The sequence below is a fragment of the Lathamus discolor genome, chromosome 10, assembly GCF_037157495.1.
Source record: "Lathamus discolor isolate bLatDis1 chromosome 10, bLatDis1.hap1, whole genome shotgun sequence".
NCBI classification, from domain to species: domain Eukaryota; kingdom Metazoa; phylum Chordata; class Aves; order Psittaciformes; family Psittacidae; genus Lathamus; species Lathamus discolor.
In genome coordinates this window covers 9,263,175-9,280,463 of record NC_088893.1, presented here as the reverse complement: position 1 = coordinate 9,280,463, position 17,289 = coordinate 9,263,175, and the positions used below count along the sequence as shown (strand labels likewise).

At 38.1% G+C, this 17,289-nt stretch overlaps 1 protein-coding gene across 1 annotated transcript in view; it reads right to left on the bottom strand.

The window, feature by feature from the left end:
* ATP10B (ATPase phospholipid transporting 10B (putative)) overlaps positions 1–17,289 on the bottom strand; it is a 241,866-nt gene that overhangs the window by 19,006 nt on the left and 205,571 nt on the right. Inside the window, exons 9-15 of the mRNA XM_065690824.1 lie at positions 15,508–15,593; positions 12,724–12,830; positions 8,989–9,120; positions 6,643–6,770; positions 5,247–5,499; positions 4,079–4,314; positions 104–283 (exon numbers count right to left, since the gene is read on the bottom strand). Of these exons, the coding sequence (XP_065546896.1) occupies positions 104–283; positions 4,079–4,314; positions 5,247–5,499; positions 6,643–6,770; positions 8,989–9,120; positions 12,724–12,830; positions 15,508–15,593 (1,122 nt within the window). The remainder of the gene's footprint in view (positions 1–103; positions 284–4,078; positions 4,315–5,246; positions 5,500–6,642; positions 6,771–8,988; positions 9,121–12,723; positions 12,831–15,507; positions 15,594–17,289) is intronic.

The window sequence follows — 17,289 nt, the reverse complement described above, 5'->3', positions numbered from 1 at the left end:
TTTCCAAACTATTTTTTCACCATTTCGGGTTTCACAGAACACCACAGTATGTTGTTAAATGGAAGCATAATCAATTTTCCTCATATACTTGAAGTTAGATTACCCTTTGTCTTGGCTCAGTAGCTGTGGAGACCAGGACTGTATTGCAGATGGCAAGGGCAAGAAAAAAGTCAGTAAGGGATGTGGAAGTCTTCATATGTATAAAAGGAGAAAGGTTTTCAGTCTGGAGCGCAGCTTCTCTCACTCGCCTCAGCAGCCTGCTATCAGGAGTCACATCCTTTTCCTGAAAGAGAAATAAGTTAATGAAGATTTTTCCCATTCACCCTTGTCCTTAAGGAAGAACTATCAACTAGAGAGCTGCTTCTAGCCTCTTATTGAATTTATATCTAGAATTATGTAAGGCAAACACCTTTTGTACGTAACATCTAGGGAAAAAAGAATACATTTCTAAAAGTTGTATAACTAGATAGTTTGAATGAAATGCACCTTGGAATAGAAGATGCTTTCAGAAATTTATTTAAGATCTACTAGAAATAAAAAATAATCTATGCTGTGTCCCCCAATTTTGAAACTGCTGACTACTGAACTAAGGGCCGTTCCAAATGGAAGTGGACTTGGGATCTCCCATTTCAGTTTGGAAGCTGATTGTTATTTCAACAGAGAATATACTGTACTTACGGCTTGGCTATAGCAGTATAACTTTTTTGTTTCCAGAGTCATTTTGCTTTGTGCCCAGAAGAAGCAGCTGTCTCAAACTGTTCTTCCTCAGTTTTTACAATGAATACATACACACTTCATTTGTTCCTGAAATATTACTGTAATTTTACTACCACACTCTTTCTAATCAAACCTAAATTTGCAAGCCAAACTACCTAATGTCACTTACTTATGATTTAATTTGATGTAGGGGTACGGAAGTATTACTTTAATGGAAATTTCATCTTAGCACAGCCATAGTTACCAAAAGCTTCCAAATTTAAGAGAGACCTTCCTGTAAGCCAATGCTTTTGGATGCTTTCTTTAAGGAACTGCCAAAATGATTTATCTGCTTTCTAGCTCATCTCAGTTATTACACTCTCTTCCTTCAATCTGGCACAGTTTTCCTAAGTTCCATATATATGCAACAGAAGTCAGGCATTCACCTTCACGGCTGTGTAGTGCTGAGCTCAATATGTTGCATAGTACCTCCTGCTTGCTAAAGTGAATAGTGGTTCTTAAATCATCCTAATAATTACAAATAAATCTGCTGTTCATTTTGCAGCACAGAGCGCAATTGAAATCCAAAGAAGAAACAAAGTTTTGCACTTTCTCTGCTGCAGAAAGCTATGGTTTCTGTGGCTCACTGTTTTCGTGTTTCTTTTGTTTCACATATGGAGAAATGTTTTAAGTATAGATGCAGTCGTTTCTCCAGCAAACTGATACATACTGAGCATAAGCCTGATTTTTTTATCTTCTCTGGTCTATTAAAAGAAATCAGAGGCTGAAAAGTTAAAGCTGTCATTCTTTCACAAAACTTCACTGCAGAAGACAATTACTATGGGTAACTGCCCGTTGCCCATACTGTACTTAGTCCATATAGCAATCCCAAATAGCTTAACTGAAAAACTCTAATGAAGAACACATATGTGCAGACACAATTGTCAAAACAGTTATGGTGGGAATTAGATTTAAAATATGAAAGATCAGAAACTCACTGGCTTGCCCAGCTGTTCCTATAATGTCCTCATGCATTTTCACAGTTAGAATGAGCCTGATGAACCACGAATTAGTACTCACAGATCTCAGCGTCTCCTACCTGTCACTATCCCACCCAATCTCTTTTGTATCTATATCTTCAACATCTACCTCTAGTTCATGCCAAAATTACAACGCACTAGTGGACATCCCACTTTAGCAGAAACTTTCTGAAGTTTTCCTCTGGAAAAATAGAAACCTATCAGGTTAACTGTGGCCTCAGAGACAGGTTTTAAAAACAGCAATATAAAAAACATATTTATCAGAAAAGATTCTCTCATTTTCTTTTTCATGGTGAAAATAGGGTGACCTGAACTTCCAGTGTTATGGAACTTCAGGAGATAAAAAAATTCAGACAAACAAGTCTGTTCATTGGCCAGCCTGAACTTATATAAAAACAAACAAACAAAAGAGTAAATTAAACAACACTCATAGTGATGATCAGTTAGATTTACCAACTTTTCAACGTTAGCAATTTTTAGTGAAAATGCCAATGTTATAAAATGGTTGGTGCCATTCAGTTTCTGAAATATCCTTATCAGTTTTATAACATCTCATCAAATTTATGACACTAAAACCTTGTGACAATAGAACAATTGAAATCTTCATGAACTTTTTAATAGCAAGACACTTTATTAGAATTATTAAATCTAGAAGGAAATGGACTGTCATGATCTTGATTCATAAGAATACTTAAAAAGCAGACAGACTAAATATTAATTCTCTTTTTCCTTTGTTCAAAGATGTATTTTTTTAAGAAACTTTGACTACTGAAGTACATTCAGGCCCATGATACTTTCTCTGTAACTGGAGTACTCAAGATGCTCTGGATTTATAGTAAATTGCAAATGTATCAGAAAAGGTGATAAAAATTCCAAAGCGCAGGAACCACAGAGGCATAGAAAATTTTATTATCCCCATTTCATTAATAGGGAATTGGCTTGCCTGATAAAGAAAGATACTACTATGCATCATTTGAAGGACATCAATACACATTACACCCTCTGGGCAATTACTACTTATTCATATCTGTAACAGAGGTTAAATGATATATCCAGATAGAGTGACACCTATTAGCAGCTAAAGCTGGTTATTTCCATGACAGAAGCTTAATCTTCCTCTGCAAAAATTGTTGATACTAGTTCCTCAGATATTGCTCTTACAGTGGAAAAAAAACCACAAACATGGCAGTGTATTTACAGAAGAAGATGTCTGGCAGTAAAAACCATAATTGGTGAAATATGCCTGCAAGAAATTAATTTATCACATTTTAAGAAGTCTTATGAGGACCACAAGAGGTCCTCAAAAGTCATGACCCATGGGTTCTCAAGAACCAGTTGAGGGGTTCTCAACATCCCATGAGGACTGGGGTGGCAAATGTTTAGGATAATAACTGACAAACGACTCATATTCCAAGAACAGAAGTACTGGCTGATATCTGCTACATGACAGAGGAACTAAATGGGGCAAGTAATATTTTATAATATATTTATCTTCCCCCAAAAAGTCAGCAAGTCTAAAACCTTGTCCTGGGTTCACCAGTAGCAGTTTTCTCCTTCTTAGAAGCTGTAGGTTTAAGACTTTAACCTGAAAAGTCCTTTTAGTTTAATTTCTATTATCTTTGTGCTGCTTTCTCTCTTTTGCCTTGAAAAATGCAATATTTATCTTTTGACACACTAACAGACTCCCAGAACTGCTCTGGAGAGTGAAGCTTGGGCATTTTGCAGGCACAGCGCAGGTATTACCAAACTTTAACAGAGATGATATGTTGCAGGGCTAGATGAAGAAGTAGTTTGTGGCTTTCTGAGCTATGTCTGAACTCAGACTTCAAAGCCATATTCTCTTCCCGAACATCATCTCCCAGGAGGACCTGTGCCTCCTGTTTCTGCAAAGCCAGGCTCCAGACACATGTCTCTAGGTCCTCTTGCACAATCCAAGCCCAGAATCCCCACTTCATTTACCCTGGCATTTTGGTGAACCAGAACAGCACAAAAAGCTCATTCCTCTTTGTGCAAAGTACCTCTTTCCTACTGTTACGAACCACAGCCTCAGTCCTTGGACCCTAAACTCATGTTTCCTCCTCCTGTCAAACAACCACCACAAAATCCCACCTGTATGTCCCCCACTCTTCTGCTGTCATCTTTGATACAGGGACCCAGATTCACAAACCCTCACCTAGTTCCCTGCAACTGCAGCCTGCACACTCTAAGCGAGGACCTCAGCGCTTTGCCTCCTTCCTTCAGCTCCTCTAGAAGTTGGATTTTTCCTGTCCACCTATTGGCTTCCCACCACAAAATGCAACAGAAAGAACTTACAAGCATTAGCTCAATCTGTTTGTACTCACAATGGGACTGCTGAACGCCACTTGAGACTGGTTGCTGTCACGACGACCCAGTGACCTGTTCCTTGTATGCCCCTGAAAATGAGCCCTAGCACTCTGGCACCTCCTTAAAGGTCTTGTGGTCCTCTGCTTTAAAGTGCCTGGTGTCTCAATATTAATTGGAGGAAGAGTGAGGTGCTGAAGTTTTGGCAAGTCCTCATTATCTATATCCAACTCTTTGTGGGTTTCCAGGCGCTTGGCTGTAAAAAGAGAAAATTAAACCTTACTTCTTACTCTGGGTTATATATTTTAATTTTTTTTTTTGATTGCCTGGGAGGAATTCCTTGGCTGGTCAAAAAACCCAAACCAAACCAAACCAAACCAAAGCCAGAACATCTCAGGAGCCAACACCAGAAAAACTTCACTATCCACTTCATTTACTGGCAGCTCCCACTTTCCAATGATTGTTATTGCAAGAAAACAAAAATACATTTGCAAGCCAATCAGTCACTTTTATGGACTTCTGCTGATATTTGGTCTCTTTAGTTGCATTTTGCAGTTGACTGGAAGACGAGAGTGAAATATGGTAATTCACAGATTTGCTAATGGTTTCAGTCACAGAGCACAAACATCTTTTTGGCAGCTGCTTGCCAGTTTAATAAAATCCTTTGTGCTATGTAGAGAGAAAGCAACCAAGAGTGGGCCTGTGTCAAACCCTTAGATTCAGAGCACTGAATGCCAAGAGACTTCAGATAAGGACTGCAACTAGGGTCAACTCAAGAAAATGTGCAGCTGTAGCTTTCATATCACACAGAAGACTTTGGTAATTACTTTTGGACCCACTGAGTTTAATTACTAACTAATCTCCGTTTGTGAGCTTATAAAAGGTTGGCTGGCACTCATTTAGAAGTGAAAGAGAAAATGTTCTCTCTGCATGCTCAAGTGGGTATTGAATGCAAGGCAGAGCCCGAGATGCCTGCAGAGGAAACTGGAAAACTTTTCACATCTGACTTCTGAATCATTTAAAACACCTTCACTTTTGTGACTCTCTAAAAGGAGTCCCTCACAAAATGAAGACAAATTCACAAAGTTCTACATTCAGTCAGAGGGCTCATTAGGTTTAAATATGAATATTTAAATTAATAACATTTAGTTGCTTAGAGAGAAAAGCTAATATAGAAAAGTCTCTCACCATTTTCCTGATGTGAAAATTCAATTCCATCAACAGTACAGCGTCTGAATACCATTTTGTTTTCTGTTAGCGTCCCAGTTTTGTCTGAGAAGATATACTGGATTTGTCCAAGATCTTCAGGAATATTTAGGGCACGGCACTGTATGGGCAAATCTGTTTCTTCATCATACAGGTCAATGTCATTGTGAATTAAGAAAACTTGGCCCAACTTCACTAACTCGATGGACACGTAAAGAGAAATGGGGATTAAAACCTGAAAGAATTTAAATTGTTATTGAGGGATGAGACAAGTCTAACTGCTTTCTGTCAGCAGTGGCCTGGCTCAAGTACACCAACATTTTTGAAAGAAACAGCTCTTCCTAGAGACTGTTGGACTCAGTAATACTAATAGTTCAGAGGAGGAAAAAAAAATGCTGCACAGAACAGCAATGGATAAACAGGGACAATAAGTGGTAAATTTAACAGAAAATTCCTATAATACCAAATGCAAAGATGGGTCCTTCAGAAGATGCGCTTACAAAACACATTGTCTGGACTGAGAAGCATGCTTGCCCTTACCCTCCTGAAACTCTGAAAGGATGCAATAGTACAGACTAACTCTTAATGTAAAAAAGTTCAACAAGCAATTCCTTTTGCATGCAACACTTCCCACTCAGTAGCTTCCCTGCCCTGAATAATGAATTCTGAAGATGCACAAATATTCTGCTTCAGTAATGAAGAATAATCCCCCAAGAAACCTCTGAGCAGCTCTGAAAGTTATTGTCACATTTCATTCATATTAAAGAAATTCTGTCCACTTAAATCTCAGCAATTACCTCGAGAAATCTGGAAAGTACATGTGATTTTTTTCCACCTGTCCCGTAAAATGTTCTCTCCCAATTAGGCTTAATCAGGCTCAGATATGCAAGCATCCTACTTCTAATTTAGTTTCTTTCTTAAACCAGCTGAACTAAATCTAATTATTATTCCCTGGTGGGAAAAAATTACAATTTTTGTTTCACCATTTTCCTGAGATATTACGTGGCATTCTATTTTGGAATTCTGGACATAAGCAGAAAAGAAAAAAAAAAAAAAGGAAAAGCTGACATTTGGATGTAAACATCCTCTCTATTGCATATGCTAAAGATTCTGGAGTTATTTAAAGATATAATACGCATCCTTCCTATCTATATCCTTGTGGGTTTCAAGTGTGAGAAAGAAAAATCTGCAGTTAGAAAGAAAGAAAGAAAGTAGAAAGAATATATTCTTTCACACATGCATGATTTGAAACTCCTAAAAATATTTTCAAATAGGATTAAAGAGGTGCTGCACCATCATTAGTTGATACTAATTATTCATCAGTGATTACACTCAGTATTGAACTGTTTCTTCCTTGAAGAAGGCCTTTGTCTTTTACCTGCAACAGGATTATCATTGTCAAGAACATGTAGAAACCGGCAAGAAATGGAGACAAATAATTGCCATTCTCATCTGGGACATCATAAGGTGGATGCTCTGAGAAGTTTCTAGTCCAAATGCCATGACCTGCAGGAATGATATACAATATTGAAATATGCTGAGAAGTAGAGGTCATTAACAAAGCTTCTGAAATTTGCAGATATGGACTGCTATGATAATTGAAAAGAAAGCACATTTCTAAAGCAACAGACCCCAAGCAATGCTGCAAACCTATTGGAGAATGCGAAGTATATGCAGAGCTTTATAGTACATGCATACAATTGATACGCTAGTAAGAAAGGAGTGGTCATAGATATTTTTCTTCTCCTCTCCTTCAGCACATGTTTCCCAGGGCTCCCAGCTCTACACAGACCTTTCCTCATTCTACAGCTTGCTGCTGGAGGACTCCACGTCCACCACTTTAAAAATTCTCAGGGCTGGATACTCCCGTTCCTCTTTCTAACAGAAAGAAATCTTGTAACCTCTATGGAGACAAACTGAAATCTTCCTTATCCTTCCTGACTGTTCAAGATTTCAATCTGTCTTTTTTAGAGCTTACAACCCCCCTATAACTCAGTCTGGACAGCTGGTTTTTACATTCCTTTCAATCAGGTTGTACCCCAAAGCTGCTTCTTCCTGTGTCTTAAATGTCAGTAGATATCGTTGCACTACTACAACAAAGTCTTCTTTTCTGCACTTAACAACATCCCATCATGATTATTTTACCACCTTGTATATTGCTCTTACTGAAATAAACTTTGCTCAAGGATGTTACTAAATTTATAGCATCAGAAACTTCACACAGAGCTAGGACAAACAACTCGGTGTCCCCCATTGCTCCAGATGCCAGAAACCTCCATCAGTTCACTTCCCATATCCAGCTCTGATAAAACTTATATTAACATCAGTTAAGCAAGCAGTTGCTTTGCAGCATCTGCCTACTGAAATGCTGCCAAAGAAATGCAAATTATCGTCACTGCTAGAGACCACAACTGGTCTGAGCAAGGACAACTATGCTCTATAAACCACTTCTTACCCTATTTTTCCACTGTGTGCAAGAAAAGTCCTTAAAACTGATCCACCAGTGATATTTCTTCCTAGAACCCTACATTTAGACAAGGCTGCAAAGCAAGAACTCATGGTAGATCTACAAGATATTTTGAATTGACAACATGGACTTGTTAATGTTTACATGTTTCACTTGCCATTCAGACATTTTATGTTTGGGGTTTTTGTTTGTATTGGTTTTTAAAATCAGATCAGATGAATTGTTAATTAAACGTTGAGACCACTTTAAAACTTACATTTAAGGACATTTCTCAAAGGTGCTTACACACTAAACAATGACTACATCTACGTGACAGCAGCCAAGGAACAACAAACATAAAGTGTCTCTCTGCCTCTCAAGAGAGTCTATGTTATCTTTCAAGCAGTGACCTGTTCAGAAGTCAGTGGGCTTAAACTTTGGCCCTTTCCTCGGGATTATTCCTCCCCATGGCAGACGGGTTGGAACTAGATGATCTTAAGGTCCTTTACAACCCTAACTATTCTATGATTCCATTCTATGATTCTTTGATTATGAGATCCCATTAATCCTGACGTGCCTGGGACAGACTGCAATCAGGGCTGGAAGTCAAGCAGGTGCTTATATGCAGTGATGATGATGTTTTTGAAATTAGCAATCTAGTAAACTTTAGTCAACTAACAACAGTTACTGCATTCAAGAATGCTCACTTGCAGGGACCCCAGCAAAATGCAGCCTGCTCCTACTTAAACTATTAATTCACCTCACAGCCATTTGTGAAGTTCATAAGAAGGAAGGTAGCTGTCAAGACTGTAAACTGGGTGAATTAGCCATGTGCCGCTCATTTGTTGTAAACTGGGTAGCTCTGGCAAACATCGCCCTCCTGAACATATTAGAAGATGTTACTGAAATGAAGGTAAAGCCACATCATTTTACCCTTGTTGTTATACACAAGGAACAAACATCCACTCAGGAGACAAATCTCATTTGGCAAGTACCAATTCCTGCAATATATTAACCCAATGACTTTCACTTGCTAGCTTTACACACAGTATACCACAGTGAAGATGGGTCTTCACTGAAATAGTTGTAGCCATGGATGAATTTTCTCCCATCTGAATTGCTCAGATTTTCCATTTTAACTTGTCTGTTGGAAAGACCAAGCAGTATAAAGAGCATTCAGCTCTAGATCTGGTCTCGCTCATGTCTATAAGATCAATTTTAACCACCATTTAAAAAAAAGCAATGAAACAGAGGTTTATTTTTGTCAGTGGTTCATACCTACAGCTCCAACAAGACACATCACAAACAGGAGTCCCACACATAAGAAAATATCCATATTCATCTGTCGCTCTATCTTGCTGCGCTTGTAACGAGGACCATTGTTATTTAGCATGGCCTTAGTTTCATGACCTTCAAAACACAAATGAATATCATCACGTTAATGTAATATTTTGTAGGGTTTAGTGCATTGTTTGTAGTTTGGGTTTTTTTTGTTGTTGATTTTTTCTTTTTTAAGTATTTCTCTCATAAAATGCTAGCAGGATATTCATGACTAATATTCATTTGACTCTCACTCAGTAATTTCACTGCCCATCTTCTTATTTAACTGAGTAGCAGAATATATATGAGAGACTAAATCTAGAAGCTTACAAAAGACCTCCATTATGTTACAGATTTCAGCTGTCATACACTCTTTACTTTCCCAAAGACAGCAAATTCAGTAAGATCACAAGGTTTATATAAATATTCAAAAACCAAACCTCCTTGAGAATGAAAGGAAAAAGAACAATAATAATATATTTTTGTATTTCATAAACAGCTTGATTAAGTGTTAAACCAAGTCCTGAAATCTACATTTGAATATATTTCAGCAGCTATTTAAAAGCCACTAAACACATTACATTCATTAACTTAAATAAAATCCAACATGCCAGATCCAGCAGTGACAGACGCTAAAGTTAAATAGTTTTTCCGCTATGTAGTTGTAAAGTGCTAACAAAGCAGTAGGACAAGAAACACCCACCCCTAGGCCCCCACCCCAATCCTTAAAACTTACTGAATAAGAATGAGCTGGTATATTTGTAATGGAAAAGGGAATGTTATGAGAAGCCAAGAAGCAGAAATTGCTTTTATCTAAATATTACCTAAGCAGTGGCTCCTCAATTGGGATGTTTGGTTACCATCTGTTGCTATATTAAGTGGTATCTTTAATATTTATTTCTATAGTCCATTTTCTTGAAAATACAGACCCTGTAGACTTGTATTTAGTTTTCATTTGTATGTGCATGATGTGTGTGAGAGGGACTATTTTCTAAGCTACGTACTGGCTTTCTCTAGGAAAGTGGCTGGAACTAGAAGCTGGAAGTTAAGTACGATTCAATCACTCCTGATGGATTCATTCCAGGTTTATATCAAAGGTTATTAATTGAGGCAGAGAGCAAGAGAGAAAATTACTCTCCGGCCTTATGTTCAGGACATTCACCCAAGAGCTGGGACTCGGCTTCCTGTTCCAATGCATATGTAATTATTTACACAGCCTGGAGCTATGTCAGTGGGACCAGCTTATACTACCACTGCTCCTTCCTTTCCAAATCATGTCTGTGTACATACCCACTCATTCCACACAGTCAGATATTCATGGTAGAACGTGTGAAGCAGGAGATGTATGTTCACTCCCATATAGGCAGAACTGACAGCAAAACCCAAGTCTTCCCTCCAGTGAACAAATGTTCTAACCACCAAGCTACACAGAAGAGGAGGGTACTGCTGCATGCACTTCTGTTCCTCCAGCAGCTGTGTGATTCTTGTTCCTCACTTTTCTTTTATGTCATGCTTAACAGAATATTTTGTATCGAAAACACAATCCCTCCCAGAAAACCCTCAAGGAAATGCTGATGGATTCACTTCAGGAAGATAATAGGAAGAGATTTCTTTCCAAATATCAGCTCTATCATTCCCTTCAACTTCAGCTGACAAACAGGAAAAGAACATATCTGTAATACAGATATCACCTTGCAAGAAACAATATTAGAAATAAGAGGAATAAGCTACTTTGTTCTCACAGTTCTATATGCTGTGCAACACAGCATCTCACCTACCACCCCACTAGTATCTTGTCTCGCTGTTGCTGGATGCTGATGGGCTTATCTAAAACTTCATTCTGGTACTTTATTATCCGAAAAGCATGTAGATCTTGCTGCAGTCCCTATCACAATGGGAAAACTACATTGGTTGTCACTCAGTAATGAAGTTTTTGTACATTAGTACTATTACTTTGTGCAGAACCATGGGTAGCCATGAAAAGTATGACTAGATTTGGGTCAGATGAGAACTGCACAGGCTAAACAATCACATTAAGTGATGGCTGCACTCTTACATTAGAAAGGAAGTTTGAGGAGTAATAGAGTTATAAAAATCGAGAATGAGCCATCTTATTATATAGCTGATTTTCATTGTTCAGAAAAGGTCACAGACCATGATTAAAAGCCAGAGTATAAGCAAAAAACCCTAGAAATTAGGCTGATACTGGCTCAAGCGAGTCTATTTTTAGGAGAAAAAGAATAAACTTTTATCCTGACATTAGAAATAAGATGTCAGTTGGAAACTGAAGACTCACACAGTCAAAGACACCATTACCTTGAGAATGACTTTAAAACTCCAACCTTTGCTACTAGCATCTTAAGCAACATTAACAGAGATCCACATTAGGATCTCTGCTGCTAGTCAAAGGAACATACTGGAAAAGGTTGACTAAAGAGAAATAAAATAGAAATTCTGTCAGGAGAAGGGAAGACAAGTTACTCCAATTGTATACGGAATGATCCCTACAGAGATTTTTATACAGTAGTTAAATCCAAAAAAATGAGTGATGAATTTGGCTCTGGCTTTCCTCCTGTATCTGGTAGGCACCATCCTTATATGTGGTGTCCAGAGAGACAGGCAATGAAAGATCCACAAAGCAAAGGCTGATTCAGAAACATATGGGAGCTCTGGACATTCAGAGTCCATGTCTGCAATAGTGAAGTAAAATGGCCAGTTGTCAGGTAAAATAATCTGGATTGTGGAGATCAGTCTAAGATAAGTGGCTCTTGCAGAGATGGTGATTTTTCTCTTAGTTGGCTTAGCCTTGAACTCCTTGCTGCTGATTAGACACAAAACAGGTGACATGACTACTGGGAAGATAAAGATAACCAATAATGGGATAAATTGTTGGGTGTAAACTGACTTTTATTTAATCTACAAATAAAGAGCATAGCTGATATACTCTATCTGAAGCAGAAGAGGGAACAGCTGGCAAAGTCAATGATAAATCATGCTCACTGAGTAAACGCAGTGGTAACACTACAAAGGTAAAAGACACTGAGGAAAAGATGGATTGACCCTCTGCTGAACATGGCACTGCTGCATTTGATCTGGGTACTGATGCTGTCTTGCTTAGTTCATACCTCTACTGAGTGAAATTCATGGTTGCGTACACACACTATATCTATGTCAGCACAAACCTGTGCTGCTGCCGCATCCTCTGTTACCTCCAGCTGCTGCTCTCACTGCCACCTGTGTGCTTGCACTGGCACAGCTTGGCTTTGTGATGATCTTTTTTTTTTTTTTGCTGGGTAGATCTTCAGCTGCACCAGTTTCTACCCTGAGGAGCCCCTGAGACCTCCCTTAGGGCAGCTGTGTAGGTTTTATGCCAGATGGAATTAGTATTCTAATCAGAGCTGCAGAGCTGAGAGTTAAACTCACCTTAGCAATTCTTCACTTGTCTGGGTATTTTTGCAAGGTATTGCACAAAGAGCAAGATATTTGACATACACAAGGATACTGTCACTTGCTGTAGACTCAGTTCAGGACTTGCTGACTTTGGAGATGGATGAGTAATATCTTTACTTCATTTTCCCATGCACAACCAGTTCTTAAAGTGCCACACTCTTGTGAGATATTAGACTACACTTATTTACTTAAAGGTATTTACAGGGAAATTCTATGTTTACCTAGATAGACAGTACATCTTACCTGCGTATATAACAATTCCTACTGCAGCCTCAGTATTTCTGATTGTACATCCACGAAGCAAGAGACTTTCAACGTTAAAACCAACCCGTTCATGATTTGGTTGCTCCCTAGAAGAAATAGAAGAGAATGAAATGATGCTTTTTCCTGTTCTAATACAGAATTAAACAAAATTTTTGTGTGCATGTCTGTTTCAAGTTGAAACCAAGGAACTGTGAAGGTCCTATTTTGCTTATATATCACTCAGCTTCAGTAAGGACCCCAAGACTGTTCACATGGTGTGCACGTCATGATGTCAATATGAATCAAGTTTGGCTTTCAACTGGTACCTTACCTGGCAGATTAAGCACCTCATAAAGGAAGCCAAGATACATTATGCTCTGTCATTCAAATTAAATTCTTTTAGAAAGCCGAATAGGGTTTGCGTGCTGTTGGAGGTTCAAATGAATACATTGCACCCTGCAAGAGGCTCTGACTCTGTCAGCTGCCAAAGGGCTTCTCATCTTTGTGAGCCTCACTTGAGCATTCTCTAGGCTGAGGTTCTTTTCCTCACTTTGACACTGGATGGAAGACTTTTTATCCTGGCTGAAGATGTCCCATCACACACCAGATCCTCCTGACAGCAGGATAGACAGATGAAAATTTAATGGGAATTATAATGAGAGTGCTGCATCAGGCAGGTAATTTCTTACTTGCTTATGAAAACAAAAGCACAAACCTACTTTTGTTCACAGTTTTTATGATATACTCTGATAGGCTCCTTAGAGATTTTTCTCTTCAGCCATTTTATCTGGTTTTGTCATGTAAATATCAACATCAGAATTTATATTTTTTCTAAAAACGTATCTTTTGCTACTTTCATATTTGGCATTGCGTACACCAGTAAACTACAGTGTCACCTATAGGGAGAGCAAGGCTGGGTGCTACCTCAGGGCTACGAACAGGGCTATGTGCAGCTGCACAGGGTTATATATCAAACTAGATATGTGAAACAGATTAGCTGCCAGCAACCTACAGCCCTACAGCTTGTGGAATTGCAAAAAAAAACAACCAACCAACCCAAAACCCAATAATGCCAGAAAACTGTTTTTCAAGGAATGTAGATTCAGCCGCGGTGAACTTATTTAGTAGAAGCTTCCTTGCATCCCCCTGAGCAGTATTTGCTGTGGTCAAACATGTCAGATGGATGTCACCAAGTTCTTTCTTATAATTTTTAGCAGAGAGAGCACTGCTGTTATTTTGTTGCAAGCCAGTAATGCCTCAATAATTTATTAAGGGCTCTTGGAGAAAAATGTTACCTACTCCAAGTAATTTGTGTTTACAAAATAGCTCAAATAACAGCAGACCAAAGACAAGCTCCACTAACTGTTAGTAAGTAATATTTGCTGGCAAATTCTTCCATTTACCCCTGAAGCAGGGAGAGAAAAGCAGCTAATTCCATATTCCACCAAACAGAAGACATAATAGGCATTTACAAGAGATTTCTGTTACAGACTTTCAATAGAGATTTTAAGATCTTGAAACCAGTCCTGGGGCCTAAGGATATGTATTTGTGTGTGTTTTCTTGTGACATATTGCCTACATTTCTATAATCTCAGTGCTTCTGTGCCATATTACAGCAGGGTAATTGGAAGGATTGCTTCAATTTAGATTATACCCAGTGGTCCTCAAAGCCAGGAACCACAGCCAGTGATCAATACAAATTTGACCTCTTTTTCCCTTGTAAGATATCACAGTAGAGGGGAAATGGCATTGCTATTAGAGGCATCTTACTTGCAGGGCATAAATTCTCAAGACCAGAATAAGTACAATCAGTGCTAATAGGTGACAATCCCCTGGTTTACTCATGTCAGAGGATCTGCCTATTTGCAGCTATACCAGGGCATCACTCATTGCATTCTTGTAGAGCCACTAGCTCCTAGTTTAGCTACCAGTAACCTTAACAAGGCATGGATAGGGATGGTGACACGTTTATACAGTTAAATTATTTGCGTGATGTGGGACTTGCATTTGGTATGGGGCAGTGGGTATTTCTGTGATGTGGTGTGGAAATCGTCATGGACCAACTCTGAAGAGGGTCTTGAGAAACAGCTGCAGCATATTAGAAAGTAGAGAATTTTAGGACATGATCCATGCCATACAAATATACCTTACAGCCAGGGAGTAGCCTTAAAATTGCTGAATTCGCAAATTTTCAGTAGAGATTTCCTGTTATGCTTGTGCCAAAATAATTTAATGAAGAAAGAACATAAGGAACAGAGGATATAGCTTTATCCTCACATAAATGGTGAAAGACACCCTTCTGATACCACTCGAACACACTGGTTCACTAGGATTTTTCTTGTTTGCTTGCTTTTTCTAGCTGTAAGAAGTAAATCTGATTTGTTTGTTAGATCCTGGATACCCTTTCCCTGTGGCTGTAAATATGAAGAAACTAGAGCCATGCAGGTGAATACCTTGAAACATTGGGAAGGATTTAGATTTAAAATCTAGCCTACCTTGACCCTCAGGTCAAACATAAATGAGCTTATGTGTGAATTCTGAAAGGAGCTGAAGCCTTGTGAGAACAGTGTGTATGAAACAACTGATAATTCATTGTCAAGCCTTTGTTCTGCCTTGTTTCAGAACACATATTCCAGTCTACATTTTACACTGGCTTCTGAATCCAGGAATAGATAATAGTGACATTTCATCATTTTCTGCAAAATATGTTTCTTCCACTCAGTTCCTCCAAGAGAAATGTTAAAGTTCAGATACAAAATACATTTGTGGATAACAAATACTCACATGTACCCTTTGAATTTATTGAGATCATTGTTAGGCATTTCACAGATGATGGTGTTTTGGAAAAGTTCGGGTTCAAACAGCACATTCTGCAAGATGAAACACAGTGAGAATTAGTGTCAAACATGATGCATACTTGAAATGCTAAAACACTAAAAGCAGCTAAATAGATGCCACCATCATAGTTGGAGGCTACAGCACTTGCCTTACCAGAGGCAGAGACAGTTTAGCTCATTTGGCCTGAAGCAAAGCTTCAGAGGGGCTGACTAAAGATCCAAGATTTTCCTCTCTTGGATTAACAATTGGTTAATGCAGAAAATGCTGTGCATTGGACAAGACATCACAAATGCCAACTAGTGAAAACCTCTGTCTTCATTTAAAGAGAATGTAACAAATAGTTCAAATTATTTATGAAAGAAAAAACAGCCTTCAACCAAAAGTAAACTCAAATGAAAGTAATTTCAGGATTTATCATAACTTTAAAATATGTTAGAAGAGTTTTATTACTGGTCAGGGTGGTATAATCATAAAATAAGAGCTCACACATTTGAATAAACTATTACATTCCAATAAGACTAAGAGCAAGACTAACATTAAACAAAACCCACCCCTTAAGCCCCAAACAAAAGCAAAAGGGGGAAGGCAGTAGAATAAAACCAAACCACTGGCACTGACAAAACAAGACAGATTTTCAGGCCAAGTGTTCACTCAAAAAGGGCTTGGAACTGAACTGAGACACGCAATTTTGCTTGATTTCCCCTGTGTTCAAGGAAACAGGCTTGGGATTTTGACTACATGAAGCAGTCTGGAAAGCAGAGAGATTGAGAGATACTTGACTGACATAAATGGTGTGTTTTTTCTTAAATGAAAAATATAGAGAACTTTTATTTTAGATTAAGAAAATGTAATAAAAATGGTAGGTGAGGAATGTGAAAAAGAATCATTATTGCTGCACCATAAAATATTTAAAAGAACTGAAACTCACTTTAATCCAAACTCCTCCCATTAGGAAAGCTGGAAATCAAATCTGCTGCTGTGCCTCCCTACCTTTTCCTACAGCAAGAGGGACTTCTGGAGATTAGATTCCTTTAGAACCTGCACAACCTGGGAATTCCTCATTGGAATTCACAAAACCTTCACAGACTGCAGGAGAGCCTGGTTGATTCTATGATTCTATACCTTCCTTACACTGCCAGTCCTCAATTCTCATTTTTTTTTTCTCCACTGTGTTTTAGTATTTTAATTTTTATTTTATTTTCTCTGTTCTGTTCTTATTTTTTTTTTCACTGAGCAATGCATATATAATATTTGTATAATATCTAAGTACAAGCAAGCAGAGAGTCTGATTCAGAAAAGTTGGAGGAAATACAAAAGCTTGATGACTATAAGGGTATTTTGTATACCTTCTGACTCATGTGGCGGAATATTTTTCAAGTCTCTTTAAAGAGATATTGTTCTTCTCTGGTGAATCTTACTCAACTCAGTGAACTCATTGGGAAAATCAGTATATATTTGTGTTAGAAATACTTGTACAACAGGAGAACAGGAAGATGCAAAAGGCAACTGGAGGACTCATTACTAATGAAGAAAACTAATAAGCTTCTAGCTAGGATACAGAAGGATGATTTTTCTCCCAAATTTTTTTTCTTTTGATGACAATAATTTTGTATTTGAAAATTCAAGAGAAAAGAAAATATAAAAAAAAATATATAATCCTTCCTCTCAGTCTTTTTCAGGCAGGTGAATTCCATATTCCTAAGCATATCCTAAAACAAAGAATTAACC